Raw genomic sequence first — 14,296 nt, forward strand, 5'->3', positions numbered from 1 at the left:
TTTCCCTAATCCCTAGATGAAAATGCCTTATTTAGACGTGATTGGAATTTTCTCACAATTTCATAAGTGCTCTAGAGTTCTACGCTGCCAATTTAGACTATAACTTGAATGCGGCAGCTGGCATATATCATGTTTTGGAAAACATCGATTATAGTTGAATGCCTGGAACTGTTCGAGAAAGTATCTATAGTTTCATTTGTAAATGTATTATCTGGTTATGGTAGCAGAGTTCTAATATACTTAACTAGGTGTTCTATCCGTATCGTACATTTAAAGGATAGTCCCCAATACCGGACAGGAAAAGTTTCTCGCTAATAAAGTCAAAAGATACGTAGGAACGTGAAAGTTTTCTACAAGTCATCTTTTCAGATTTCTTTAGACCTTATAAACTCCTCTTGTCATGTTTTCTTCAAGCTATTTACCTTTCTGCTGTATTTCCAAGTAGATACATCGTCATAATAAACTGCTACAATTAATAAGAAAAGGTTTTCAGAGACAAATAATCTGGTATCAGGGACCAGTCATGCTAAAACAGTCTCTTCAAATTTTATTGACGAGTGACTGCACGACCAGATATATAACATTGAGTTTCTGCAGGCGCTAACAATACATATAAGGAAGAAGAAAAAATTTTGAGTAGATTCCGGAAATATGTAACTGAAAATGCAACGCATGGAAGGTCAATTAGCTGATCGGAAATCGGATCCCGATCTAGAGAGCACGGATTATCCGTGCTATTACCTATCACATGGGTTTCATACCCAACAGACCACAGAATGGTGCATAAGCTGATTAATCAATCTTGTTCGTATTTTTTCTCTTACTCGTATACTAAATACGCATGCATGCATGCGAGTTTGAATTCATTTTCGATGTATTAACAAAAGATGTGTGTCCACGTTCTCCTATATAGTAAAATTGCATTGTGTGGTTGGAGCGAAATTTGGTTCAATGAAAGCAATTTTCTGCTCAATGCATACGTATTATACCCGTCTACTGCTTATTGCTAAGAGCGTGGATCGTGTGCTATTATTTTTTATGGCAGACGCGCGAAACGCCGCGGTATTGGAGGAGGTCGAGACGGGCGAGAGAGCGAGAGAGAATGTTCGGAAGAAAAAGGGGTCAGAGGAAGGGGTTCGGGGTGGAAAAGAGTTCTAAGCGTGTTATTTGACGTTTAGCGATTTAAACGTTCGTCTGTGATCGCCTGCACGACGCATCTATAATCTTTGGGCTATTCGGGGTTCGGACATGCAAGGTGAGTCGGGGCGCAGCTGCTACCACCAGCAATAGATGTTGTATAGGTATATATCCGTTCGAGATATCTTTTAGAGGTAAAACACCCCGGGGTTTGCCTTGTTGTCCGCCGTATTAGTCGCCATTTTTCACCCCACCTATCCGTTTTTTAATTCATTTTCTAAGCAGCGTTTAAGAGCTACGCTATTCTAGTCTATGTTGTGGCTCTTACGGGCTGCAAGCGATCGCGAAGGTAATACGATCCAATGGCCATGATCAATTATTCTGTGCTCTATATTTTTTTTACATTTTATTTAATCGCGTGATTACTTAGTCGAGAGTGCAACCGGCGTGCCTTGTACGATACTATTGAGATAAGAGTTGGCTCGACTAAAATTTGGCAAAAATAACGAAAGATTTATTTCGCCATATCCAAATCTAGGTTTGTTAACGGTGAAGTGAAGTGAAGAACGAGTTATTTCTCTGGCGATTACTACAGACAATGTCAGTATAATACTGTAGTGAATAGAGAGAAAATATCTCGAGGTAGCAGCTTCTTCTGCCGATATAGTCGACATGGAAATTGTGATGGAAAAGTGCGACGGCCCTTCTCAGCTGTGCAAAATAAAAATCCTTCATTCGATTCTTTGCTCTTCGATGATACAGTCCTCGGACATCGTAATAGCGACGGTCCGGACTCGTTTGATGCTCCGGGGATGGGATGGCCAAGGTAGGTCTACGGTGGTCTATATCCGTTTTCTCCTCGAGATGCCCGATCGGTTCTCCGCATGGTCCGCAGGCACGCATGCAGGCCCATAGGCACGCACGTGGTGTGTCGCGTCGAGGGTACCTATATCTATAGGAGCAAAAGGGCCTGCCACGCGGGGCGAAGGAGGCGCCGAGAATCGCGCCAGTGTGGGAACTCGGAGCTGAGCTCGCGAGTAGCATTTAATCAGGGCCCTCCCTGCACGCGGCCCCCATCGCCCGTTGAGTAGGTATATGGTTCGGTTAGTTTTTGCTGCGAGGTTGCCTGGAAATTGGCGCCAAATTAGTAAGGAGACGAGCCCGGCGTGGAGAAGCCAAGCCGGGCGGGGCGCGGGTAACGGAGAGTGAGGGACTCTTCGCCGTGCCTTCGGCTGCGTGACGCGAGACATTAAAAGTAACCTCTGCTCTCGTGCTCTCCTCGTTCTTTCCTCGCGCCGCGCCGCGTCCGCTGCAATGGACCCCGGAGAGCCGACGCGTAGGTAGGTACCTACGTAGGTACCTAGTATCCTGCAACGCGTTCCCGAGTATGGGTATGGGTATGGGTATGGGTATGGATGTGGGGGGAAGGGGCAGGTTAGAAATGCTTCGCAGTAATCACGCCGCCTCCTCTCCAGGTCGGCAGGTTACTCGCGGTCGGTGCGGGAAGAAACAAAAATCGAAATTGAGGGGGCGGGGGATTAAATGTTATTTTGAAAAAATGAATAAACTGAAGCATGCGCACTTACGCCGGGCGAACACGTGGGAGCGCTGCACTACTGCAACCACGGATATAGCCGGTGATGCAGTCTCGCCCCGTGCAGTCCTTCTAACCGCCACTTTGTACGCTGTTTCGGACGATTTTCGAAGGGGGAAATCCGCGATTCGAAGAAATTACCGCTGATCAAATTACACAATTCATCAGTTGTACACGATTTTTATTATTTTGTTGCAACATCCGTTTCGACGGCATAGGTAGGTATGTGCGTACCTGTAACTACCGGGTCGGGTGGTTTTAATGATAACGTTTCATGATGAGAGTGTAAAATACTTTTCCCGCCGGTAACAACGTATACGCGACAATTCGGATTTGTTTCAAACGTATAACTGGCGAACTTGAAAAATAACGAATGTTACACACACTGGGTTCGATATTATCATAATAAAGACATCTATCACAAAAGAATAGTTTATTAAAATAAAATTTTCCTTTGTCATTGTGAAAACCAGCTCATCTTTATAAGGGACACTCACGATATTCTTCACGTCGATCTTCGCGGCGACAGCTTGCGTGCAGGGTAGGTGGCCAAGGCGGGACAAGATGATTGACGTCGGTTAACTTTATGTTGATCAATACAGGTATTGACTGCATTGATGGTATTTTTGAACTGACCATAGAATTTCTTGCGACGAGCAATACTCTGGATAGCAGTTACCCCTAGACGTCAATATTCAAAAGAAACAGAATCAGGTTGTTGATTTTGCGATGAGCGGCTGATATTATAAACTTTGATGGTTCTACACGACGCACCTTTATCCTACAAGTATTGGCACGATAAATAGTATACCCACACGATCGAATCTTATGCAAGGTTAGTTTGGAAATTGCAGTTGAAAAAAACTTATTGATTTTTTACTGAATTCTAATTGGACGAGAATCTGATTAATATGTAAGATATGACACGGTGATTGAAATTTTTTCGAACAATGTTCACGGAATTTCCAAACCCAATAATGTATTATACACATTAATTACATATATCTGGCCGTATTAAAAAACTATTCCCAATTAGTAGAATCTCTATCTCTCTCTCTCTCCATCTCACCGTCTTAATTGCCATGAAGAGCCTTGCCGCACTTGCTATATGAATGATGTGACAAGATGTCTGATCATTTATATACTTAGAGTGCTGGCACGATGCTTATATCGCTATTCCAAGCTATCGGTGAGCATGATGAACCGTGCTAGACGTGAAGGTCACCGTACTTGACGCCGTGCACGTCGATCTATGGTTAGGTACCTATATGCAAATAAAGTACACAGCGGGCATCGGTTTAATGGTAAAGCGTCGGGGTATACGTCGAGATCGTTTCCGAGTCGTGGCAAGAAGCTTGGTGCGTTCTCCTATATGGTACCACGAGGTGCAGTATATCACGGAGGCAGGGATAAGTTTTTGATCAGCCCTCGCCGCCCCGCTGGCTGACCTCATCGCACGGCGCTCTGGGGGTCTTTATACGAGCCGCTTCGGCCACGCATATCCTAATCAGCCTTTGTTTTAGGACTTCGGGACCGCTTTTTTATACACAACGAACCTCCCCTTGGGTATCATTATTTATATGGTATTTCAGTCGCGTGGCTAAACGCGAATTGCGACGACCTTCACATTCGCAAAACAAACGAGGTCCCGAGCTTCAGAGTTCGAGATTTTGCGATTAATATACTCGTAAACTCACCTAACCCAATTTCTGTAGTTTCATGTAGAACAGAGAACGCGCTTTACGTTTCTCGTGGTAACAGCCACTAATTATACAGTTCAAATCAGCGCGTGATCTCTCAGTGATACGAGAGACTGATAAGATGAAGGTAAAAACCAGTGAATGGAAGTCACATTGGATTCGCGGCGGAAAAATAACGCACGTGGCTTGGATTGGAAAGGATGTTCTAGCGTGGTGTTCAGGCGTGCACATAATCTTCTACGATGTTGTACAGAAAACAGAAAAAGTGCAAAGTTACGTGAAACACTCACAGGGCGAAGGTGCATGCTGTCTTTCCGGTCACCCGACGCTACCCTTGTTCGCCTTTGCTGAGAAGGTGAGCAATCCTCGCGTCCTGGTGTATACTTATCCCAGCATGACACGAATCTCCGAATGCCTAAAAGGTGGTCCAAGTGGCTACCTCGGGACAGCGTTCATGGAACACGAGCATCTCATCACTCTTGCCTCGTATCCGCATTTCCAACTGGCGGTTTGGTCGTGGAGAACTGGAGAGCGGCTTACGACTATGGCAACCCATATTAAGGACATAGACAAGCAGATGATCGCGACGACTTACAGTGGGCAGACCATGATTGCCCAGCTCGGTAAGGAGTCTGGAAAGCTGACCGTCTGGCAGATGAGGACGTGCGGGAAAATGGTCAGCCTGAAATTCAAGGACATAAAATTGGCAGATGGGGCGCGTATCAATACTGCAATATGGAATCCAGAACCAGGGCCTCCGACTCTAGGAATTCTTGACGAAAGCTCCCACATGTATGTGCTGCAGTATGACACAACCGTTCCAACGAAAATCGCACAGACGCAGAGATGTTCCGAGTGCATAGATGTCGAGGCATCCGATATCTGCTGGTATCGCGGTGGTCTTGTGCTCAAAACGACGTTTTGCCAGATACGGTACTATAAGAAAAAGACAGAAAGTAATCACTGGTATAGAATGTGGATGGTAAAAGTTCAGACCCATCCGTACCTACTGACATCACATCCATTTAAAACTGACCGTTTGTTTTTCCACACTCTCGAGGGTGATTTAATCCAGCTTGAAGTACCTGACGAACCTGATACCGCAACTCCTGGCATGGTCACACACCTCCGGCGTGGTGGATTTTACCGATTTTTTAACTGGATTTATCCTTGGGGCTACCATCTTACCGCCGTCGACAATGACACAGACCTTACCGTTCTGGAAACTCATACGGGAAAGGAGGTCTGTAGAATCAATTTGGAGATGTCCGGAGCTATATCACGTCTTACATCAAGAAAAGATTTACCTTTAGTCGCGTTGACCAGCAATACTGGAGAATTTACGTTAGTCGGTATCTGTGAACCCAAAGAGCCGGTGATTCTTGCGCAATACCATCTTCATCGGGAGGATCTAAACCTACTAAAATTCTCCTATTCTGGAAATTATATTGCAGCAGGATTCTCACTAACAGGTACCTGCTTTTGCATCGCTAGTAAGGTTGGTTCGCAGTTTGAGGTCATGGCTCGCCTTCAGGTCGATCGTCAAATATCGGATGTTCTGCTCTATGATAATATGGGACACCTGAGACTCTTTGTGCTATGCGTTACATCGAGGCATGCAGTCATCAGCAATCAGATTCTCCTATACGATCTCACTAACGGTCAGACTCATTTCTCGGCTGCTAGTTACGTCATAGAGCTGCGAGACAGTTTCCAAAATCTGAAGTACAGTCCGGTCAGTGTTCACCAAGTGCTTGGCTCGCCGTATCTTACGAGGCAGCTGCAAGTCCTTGGGATTCGGGGTTGGCAGGAGGTGACCCTTTTGGAAGCGACACCCTCAGACCACCAGGTACGTCAAACAAAAATTTTCAGTGATAATCGGTGGGTAACGACGTCTTCGCGAGATGGGGTCGTTATAGTCAGGAAAGGAGACAAACTGAAAACCCGTGTGGCGTTTATAATGTCGCACCATCGCCAAAATTTCGGTGTCATCAAGGGAATAATGAAGCCCTCTGGCGATGTAATAATATCGCTTGGACACGATGGTTCTTTGGTGTGCACCAAATTGTTTGAGGGTAGCGAACCGGAAGATTCCAACGTGGATGATCGGAGTTTCACAGAATTAATAGGGGATATTGCAAAGGAGTCTGAGTGGCGGACTTACGTTTCTAAAGATGATTATGCAACGCTGGATCCAGGAGTTGTGAAGATGCTCACCCAGGATCGGGTGCATTTCGCTCCCTTGTCTGAGTGCAAAGATCAAACTTGGATAGAATGGAAACGGTCGATGAAGATTGCTGCAGAGACAAGGGAACACGCGGTAATCAGAGCTTCGATTCAAAGTTCCATCGCCGCTTTGAAGGCAACAGTTGCCCACTTGATTAATGTTAACGAAGTTTCTGCAGAGATTGAACAACTACCAATATCTGCGTTTGATTTGGACAAGGTAAGTCGTGATCAGAAGCTAAAAGCGGCTCGGGATGAACGAGAGGATGTTCGTTGCATGCTGGAATGGAATTGTGCAGGAATGGATCATGTCTCCGAATGGATAAAGAAGTCATTTTGGGACAAGCAGCAGATCCAAGCGCAATCAATTTATTCGATTTTCGGTAGGTTCAAGGTACTTAATTATCCCACGGTTCCAGCTGATCCGGAGGATACTATTCTGCTCAACTGGGCACAATTCTCCAAACAATTTACAAACAGCGTGATTGATTCTAGTACAAGCTTTTATCCCTGGTTGTCACCATTCAACAAAGCAGAGGATACCATGCAAGAGTCAACTATGAAACTTGAACGGAGTTTGTCGGTAGTCGATGAAAAACAACGGATGGATGCAATACTTGAGGAGGATGAAGAAGATGCGGTAGTTGACGAAGTAGAACTGCTGAACCAAAGAACGTTGGAGGGTATGACAACTTACAGGTTCATCGAACCCTCTGAGCATTATTATTCTCAATTTGAATTATACAGTTATGCTCAAATGATGACAGAGAGTCAGATGGTGAGCCATGACGTGCACCGCCTACGAGCTTACTTTAATAACCTTTTTAACGATGTCCACGCCATTAAGGAACGCGAGATGAAGCTTGTTCTGGAAAGAAATGACCGCATAAGATACATTGACTCTGAATTGCACTTACTTTTTAACCAAAGGGTTCCTGAAGTCCCACAAGATCCTGTGTGGGATCAAACGGAAACACCAGAGAGTCTAGTCAAGGTGCTCGATTCAGAGGTTAAGGTGGCACCATACATTTCACCCTCTGCCCAAGATATACTGAATAAGCAGGCTGCAGAAGCAAATCGTTTAAGGCTGCTGCTACTTGCCGATGACTTTCGAGAGCGGGCATTGATGGCTATGATGGATGGAGTTCTCGAGGTCCGCTGGGAGGATCTGATTAAAAAGGATTTACCCAAGCCGCAGTGCATGTTGACTAAGACAACGGATGCATACAGCGCGGAAGATGTATTGGCTGTGCAACAATACGAGAAGGAAGTCGAGACTCTGTTGAAAGAGCGAGAAAAGTATAAGAGAATCCTCGAAGCCGATTACTTGAAGGTTAGCGGGTCCCTGAAGGATGGTATTAAGCGGTTTGAGCAACGTTTGCAAGAGTTTTTCGTAACTAGAATTCGCGTCGAATCAGCTATTCAACAATTAGGACTTCGATTTTGGCGCGGTTGTTGCCGAAACATGCGTCGACAGCAAATGTACGAGAGTGAAGAGAGACTTAAGGACATGATTGGCCAGAAGGAGGTGGAGATCGCCAGTTTGGGCGAGGAAGTCCGGAGACAGCAGTCCACCATAGCAGATCTCAAAGGGCATTACGAGACTGCTTGTAATCGTGAAAAGTGGCAAGAGAAGAAGTTCAAAACCGAATTCCCTGGGCTAGCCGAAGCCGGACACGATCTTTTAAAGCGTCATTACAAACGTCGTCCACGAGCAATACAGAAGACCATTCCTTCAACGTATCTAAAAGAAATGGGTAAGGCTGTCTTAAATATGACCAAGCCCTTTTTCCTTACGGGAGAATGTCTAGATTACCTGAAGGGCTTGGATACTCTCGATGTTCGTCCTGCGTCGTTGCCACCATTCATCGACCCAATGCACTGGGACCATTTAGTACGTCTTCGCCGTCTCAAGGTGGATAGTGAGATGCGCGTGAAGTCTGTATTGTCGGATATTGCCGAAGCAGAACACACCGTAGTAGAGTTTAACAAACTGATTGCTAATCTCAAGACGGAAATAGAAGGGCTTGGTGAGAAGCTGAACAGTGAACGTCTGGCTAGAGTGAATTTTGACCAGGACGTCGAGGTACAGTTCGTTCTGAAAATGGGTCAGATCGAAGTCGCCCTGAACAGTGACGCATCTACTGCAACGGCTATTCTTATACCACGATCTGCAATCGACGAAGTTAATGTTGTCATCACAATCGCCGGGACCGCGAAGCTCAACGCGATGAAGAAGACGATAAACTTTGGAAGGGGGATTAATTTCAAGGAGTGGGATCACAAAACGCGAAAAATGCGGATTGAGGATCTACGCGAGGAGTTGTACTGCGTGGAGCGGATAAGTGTTACTAAAGAAATTCAAGAGTATTTAAAACGAAAGGCGAAGGGCCTCAAGGAAGACAGAACGCAGCAGCAGTTAGAAAGAGAGCTAGAGCTGCTGCGAAGAAACTGGGAGAAGCAGCTCATGGACTGGGTCTATAAATTGGCGGCTGTCGGGGCGAAAATTACGGCAATTAAAAAGAAAAACTCTATCCTCGATAAGCGGATCAGTACGATGAACGTTGTGCGATGTGAACTTGAGCTTCAGAGAGACGTTGACGGTGAAGCCAAGGCACTTGCATATCGTAAAAATAAAATGGACGTCCTCGCTGAGCGTTCTCGTCTCGTGCGAAAACTCCAGGACAATTACGCAGAATTGTTGGTCTTGCAAACCGAATACGAACTTTTACGACTACGTCGCTTTCCAGCTTTCAAATTCTTCAAAACCCTAGACGACGATCTCGCCAAGTGATAGTTCAACTGTTATAAACTTACTTTTGACGACTATTGCAGACCATATAACGCGGGTACCTTAGTATAGAAAATGTTGGATGTATTCTGTATGAGCGTTTGAAATTAGGACAATGTCTTATACTTTGCAAAAAAGGAAACGAATGATGTATGAAACATGTACCCATATCACCGTTTCTTCACGCTCTGCTTAAGTTTTATGGTCATGTGTGAAATATACGCTGGATATGCGAGTGATGAAAGCTTTTGTCATTTTTCATTATTCACTAATCTGAATTTTTTCTGGTTATACATATATATATTACTGTGAAAAACTCATTTCTTTCTTCTAAGTGATCGGAAATCGTTCCACTGTATCCAGGCTCAAGATTTTTCAGGCTAGGATTAGAGCCTGAAACTGACTCTAAGCTAACCGATGTTTACGTACAATTTATTGCCTAGTGAAAGAAATTCTGAGTTCGTAAGAATATGTGAAATATGTTGTTGTTCTAGAAAAGTTACGAGAAAGTAGTAGATTTTCTTGAGTAAAACGGGGGTAACAATTATACGAGTGGTAGATTACAAAAGTGAGAGTTTCCAAAAATTTGCTTTATTCCATTACCGATAGATTTCTTCCAGTATTTTGATAATCAGCATACCAGTACATGGTTTGAATAATTTTTACTTGATTAGAACATTTAATTCGAAAGTTGTCCTCAGCCTGAATACTTAATCCATGCATTATGTATAGTGAACTACTCGCAAGAATTAGTCAACTATAGAGACGGACACAAGTCTTGAACTACTTTCAGCATGGTGACACAACGAAGAATGATCTTTCACTTATTCGGTAACACTTACCGGGGGGAGCAAGACGGAACGAATAGGTCACACCCGACCGTCGTATTCTCAGAATAGTATTACACCAAGCTATGTAAATACTATGTATAAGATAAGAAATATTGAAATACACTGACTTATGCAAAGGCACTCATTTCCTATTTTATTAATTTGAAGGCAATCAATACTCTCGGGAATTACTTGACCTGTTCTGAACTCCATCAGAATTTTGAATTAAATTGCTATTTTTTAACCAAAAAGTACTTAACATACGTCATGTTTATCAAAAATGTCGACACCATGAGGTACGTCAAACGTGAAGTATAACTTCTCAATTGATCGAAATGTATGAGCTTACCTACTTAGTGTGTCCGGCTACGTGCGGCTCGCAACTGACGTGAAGTACGTTATTCATATTTTTATCCTCCAGCGTGCCTCGATTAGGTTGAACGTGAGAAATTCTCAGGTGGCCCTTACGCTGCTATTTTATTATTTTATTTTTATAAAATGGAATATCATCCCGTGACGATTAGATATCAAAAATACTTCCACTATTTGAACTCCAAGGGTCGGTCCTCCGAATCTTCCGGGCAAATGACTTTCGTGGTATTAGGGAGCCATAATTCTCCACCGCGCTCCCAAAGGTGTCCGGCTTACGTACAGCCATTGTGGCGCGACAATATAAATATTTCTATTAATGGTGAAATGATTTTTATTAATGGAAGGCGACACTGTGGCGTCACATCCTCACCGACAGGCCTCACATTAAATATTTTAGTTCGTTATACTTCACTTTGACGCGGCACTACCATAAACGACGCGGGGCTTCTTTGTCAACATGCTTGCAAAGACATCAATTATCAACCTGTTACACAGCCGTGCCGTGTCGGTCACGCCTCTTCTGGTTCTGGTTGCAAGGGTGGAGATGAAACTCGATGCAGATCTATGGAAAGTGACTTTCATTGCAATACCGCTTTGCAGGTGTAATTTGTGTAGTACAGTGAGTGTTAACTTAAGCTATGCACACGTCACGGAACTACGATATCATGGTCACTCGCGCTACTGGAAAATTCAACGATGACAATAAGTGAGTTTAACTCACAGATGTAAGCAGTGCAGTGTTTTACGAGAACCTGTAACATTTCTAATGATCATTCTTCCAGACAAGTATTGCTTTCCGTTTACAAGTATAAGATTACGTGAATAATGATTGGGGTGACACTAGGAAATATGGGACACCATGCATATAATATTGATACGTGGAATCCTTATTGAGCACCGACTAGAAAAGAGCAATTAAACTCATGATCAGGTTATATTAATGACCTCGTAAAACAGATATAGATTCCTTTTTTTTGTTGTAGCCTGTATTTAACCCCTACAGCATAAAAATGTCGAAGCTCTCGATTCCACTTTAAATCGTTGATACAAGTCTGAAATTAACATGTTTTTTATGGTACTAGCACAGCTATGATTGTTCAATCAAGTAGATATCCAAGTTATCATGGAGATCTTTACCATGATTGGAAAAGGTCTTGTAGCCTCTAGAGTGACGAGGCTATGGAATCAATGATGGAGGAGAGGAGTTGACCCGTCGCCTTTCATCGATCGTCGAGTAAAAGTTTAATTTGGTTAGAGATATTGAGCGTGACTGAAGCGAGACACCTGCAGCCGCGTATTACAGATTGGAGAACGAAGCACTCCAATCAATGCAAATAAAATAGCTGCAAGCGGCGAAACGCGGGCATATAATGTGATGGAGAAAATAAAAGGTTCATGAATGTAAAAGACCAGCAGTGAATGCTAACCATGCAAGGCAATCTGGTAATGCTTCTTTACTGGAAAACAGGAAAATAGCTTCTGCCACCATAAGCAAGGGCTTCTACGCTGCTCTTTACACGAAATTTTTCTACCTAACTTTCAACGTAACTTCGTCTACACAACATGCTTATAAATTTCGAGATAACCGTCATACCTACAAATTATTTTCAGCAGGTTACTGTAAGTAATTTTTTAACGTTGATTGTAACTAGAAAGCCAATAATAATGGTTTGGAATTTTTCACTGAACTATGCATGGATAATTCTGGAGATCTTTTTCTTACAAAGACTGTGTACTCTGTTCCGCAACATAACCAGAAGGGGAAAAACTATGTAGCCACATGCAACGCACACTTTGCAGCGTGCGGTTTACTGCGGTGCAAAACGGAAATCATATATAATGGTCATATGCGTATTATTTATTACTTTTCTTTCCCCGACACGTAAGTTACTACTTCATTGCTGGCTGGAAAATTTTTGAATTTTTCCAATAACTTTTTTTCTTATTATTATGTGTTTGAAAATTTATTCTGGCTCACAAAATGCGTTAGAGTTGGTGTGAGCGAAATGATCGATTTCCGTGAGAAACGACTACCGGTTGCCCAAATTCTTTATTCTTACTTCATATGGGATCAAGAGTTACATCAATTTTCTAATTTTGATGCCCTTCGTACAAGAAGAAACCCAATTTTAGTAACATACATACAATTTTACTGGATTTTTATTCTATTGAACCTACTTTTTCGAATTTCATAATTTAGACGTAACTGCGTATGTTGAAATATGTCGGTATTATCAAATTAAAGTTGACATATGTTTCATTCAAGCACGTCATCACCCATAGACTTTCACTCGCTCTAGAAATAGGTTTTATGATAGTGTTAAAAGTGGTAAGGACTACTTCAGGATTATACCTTTTCTACTGTGCTCACCTCACCGCGTTGTAAATCGGGTGACTTCTAATCTCCGAAGGGATACCTTATACGCATGGCATTTATTCCTCGCGTGACGGCCGGTCATTCGGTCGTGTTTTCTCCAAATGAAATTGGTTATCAACTAACCGACTCTCGACGAAATCGACGAACCCAACTATAATTGATAAAGTTTGCTGCTTCACGTTTTCGTGCTACGTACTCTTTATTCAACGACATTGTCATTTATTTATTTTTTTAATTTTTTTATTGTTATTATCAATGCCGCAATGTTTTTCGATCTCGTACAAATACGTTTCTGAGAAATCTTACTCTCTAAAATTTGTCCAATTATAACTTTGTAAGATGAGAGCGAAGTTATTTCTCACTTGAAAATTTCATAACAAGTCGTAAATTACGATTATAATACACTCGATCAAGCGGTTCGAGGAGAAAGATCGAGAATCTATCATGTCAGTGAACCCAGAGGGGTTTCTGTATTTCCTCGTTTTAGACTCGCTGAATTAGATATGTCCTGTTCAGAGATTATTAACAAATACGTGAATATCTAAATAATATGTACACTGGATCCAATTATCATTAGAATAATTCGTTCATACCATCGTTTAATTTGTATTGAAGTTTCTCATATGTAAACCGATCAAAAACACTCGATCCATCGTTGCACGCCTTACGTTGAAATGTCGCCAGGACTGCAGAATTTGTGAAACTGCCCATAATTAACGGTAATTCTGTTAGCGAGTGTTAACTGAATATACATACTAGAGTGGTCGTCAGATATTTTTTGTTTTTAGAATTCCAATGTTGGATGGTCGTAGATCGGTTTTGAATATAAGAAAAACAAATCTTTAATTTTTTTTTCAGATTCTTATTTCGAGCCCTGAGTCTCCCTGCTGACCTTTTTTGTACTTAATTCTTGAGCACTAGAATGGAATTCCTCAGACATCTTCTTCGATTCGAAATTCAACCAAGGTTAAAAAAAGTATAAAAATTATTAGGAAATAATTTACTAAATTAAAACACCCACGACTCGTGTGGAAAATATGTATGATCTACACAGAAACTAAGGGATGAGAATAGGAATCTAAAAAAAATTGTAGGCCAATTTTTTCTACGTTTGGAACCGATTTATGACCATCCAACATGATCTTCCATTTAACGACCACCCTAATACATACACGTGCTAGCGTTTGAAATTTGGCATGATATTTTTCATTCGTAATCCATTGGGTTAGGTGAAATAATTACTTACTATTAAAGCCGTGCCGACTACAT

At 42.5% G+C, this 14,296-nt stretch overlaps 1 protein-coding gene across 1 annotated transcript; it reads left to right on the forward strand.

Moving 5' to 3' along the window:
• Positions 1 to 4,552: 4,552 nt before the first annotated feature.
• On the forward strand, positions 4,553 to 9,451 carry LOC124408544 (cilia- and flagella-associated protein 43-like). The gene has a single exon (XM_046885540.1). The coding sequence runs from the start codon at positions 4,553 to 4,555 to the stop codon at positions 9,449 to 9,451; it is 4,899 nt and encodes a 1,632-aa protein (XP_046741496.1).
• The last annotated feature ends 4,845 nt before the right edge of the window (positions 9,452 to 14,296 follow it).

Source organism: Diprion similis, chromosome 8, assembly GCF_021155765.1.
Source record: "Diprion similis isolate iyDipSimi1 chromosome 8, iyDipSimi1.1, whole genome shotgun sequence".
Lineage (NCBI taxonomy): Eukaryota > Metazoa > Arthropoda > Insecta > Hymenoptera > Diprionidae > Diprion > Diprion similis.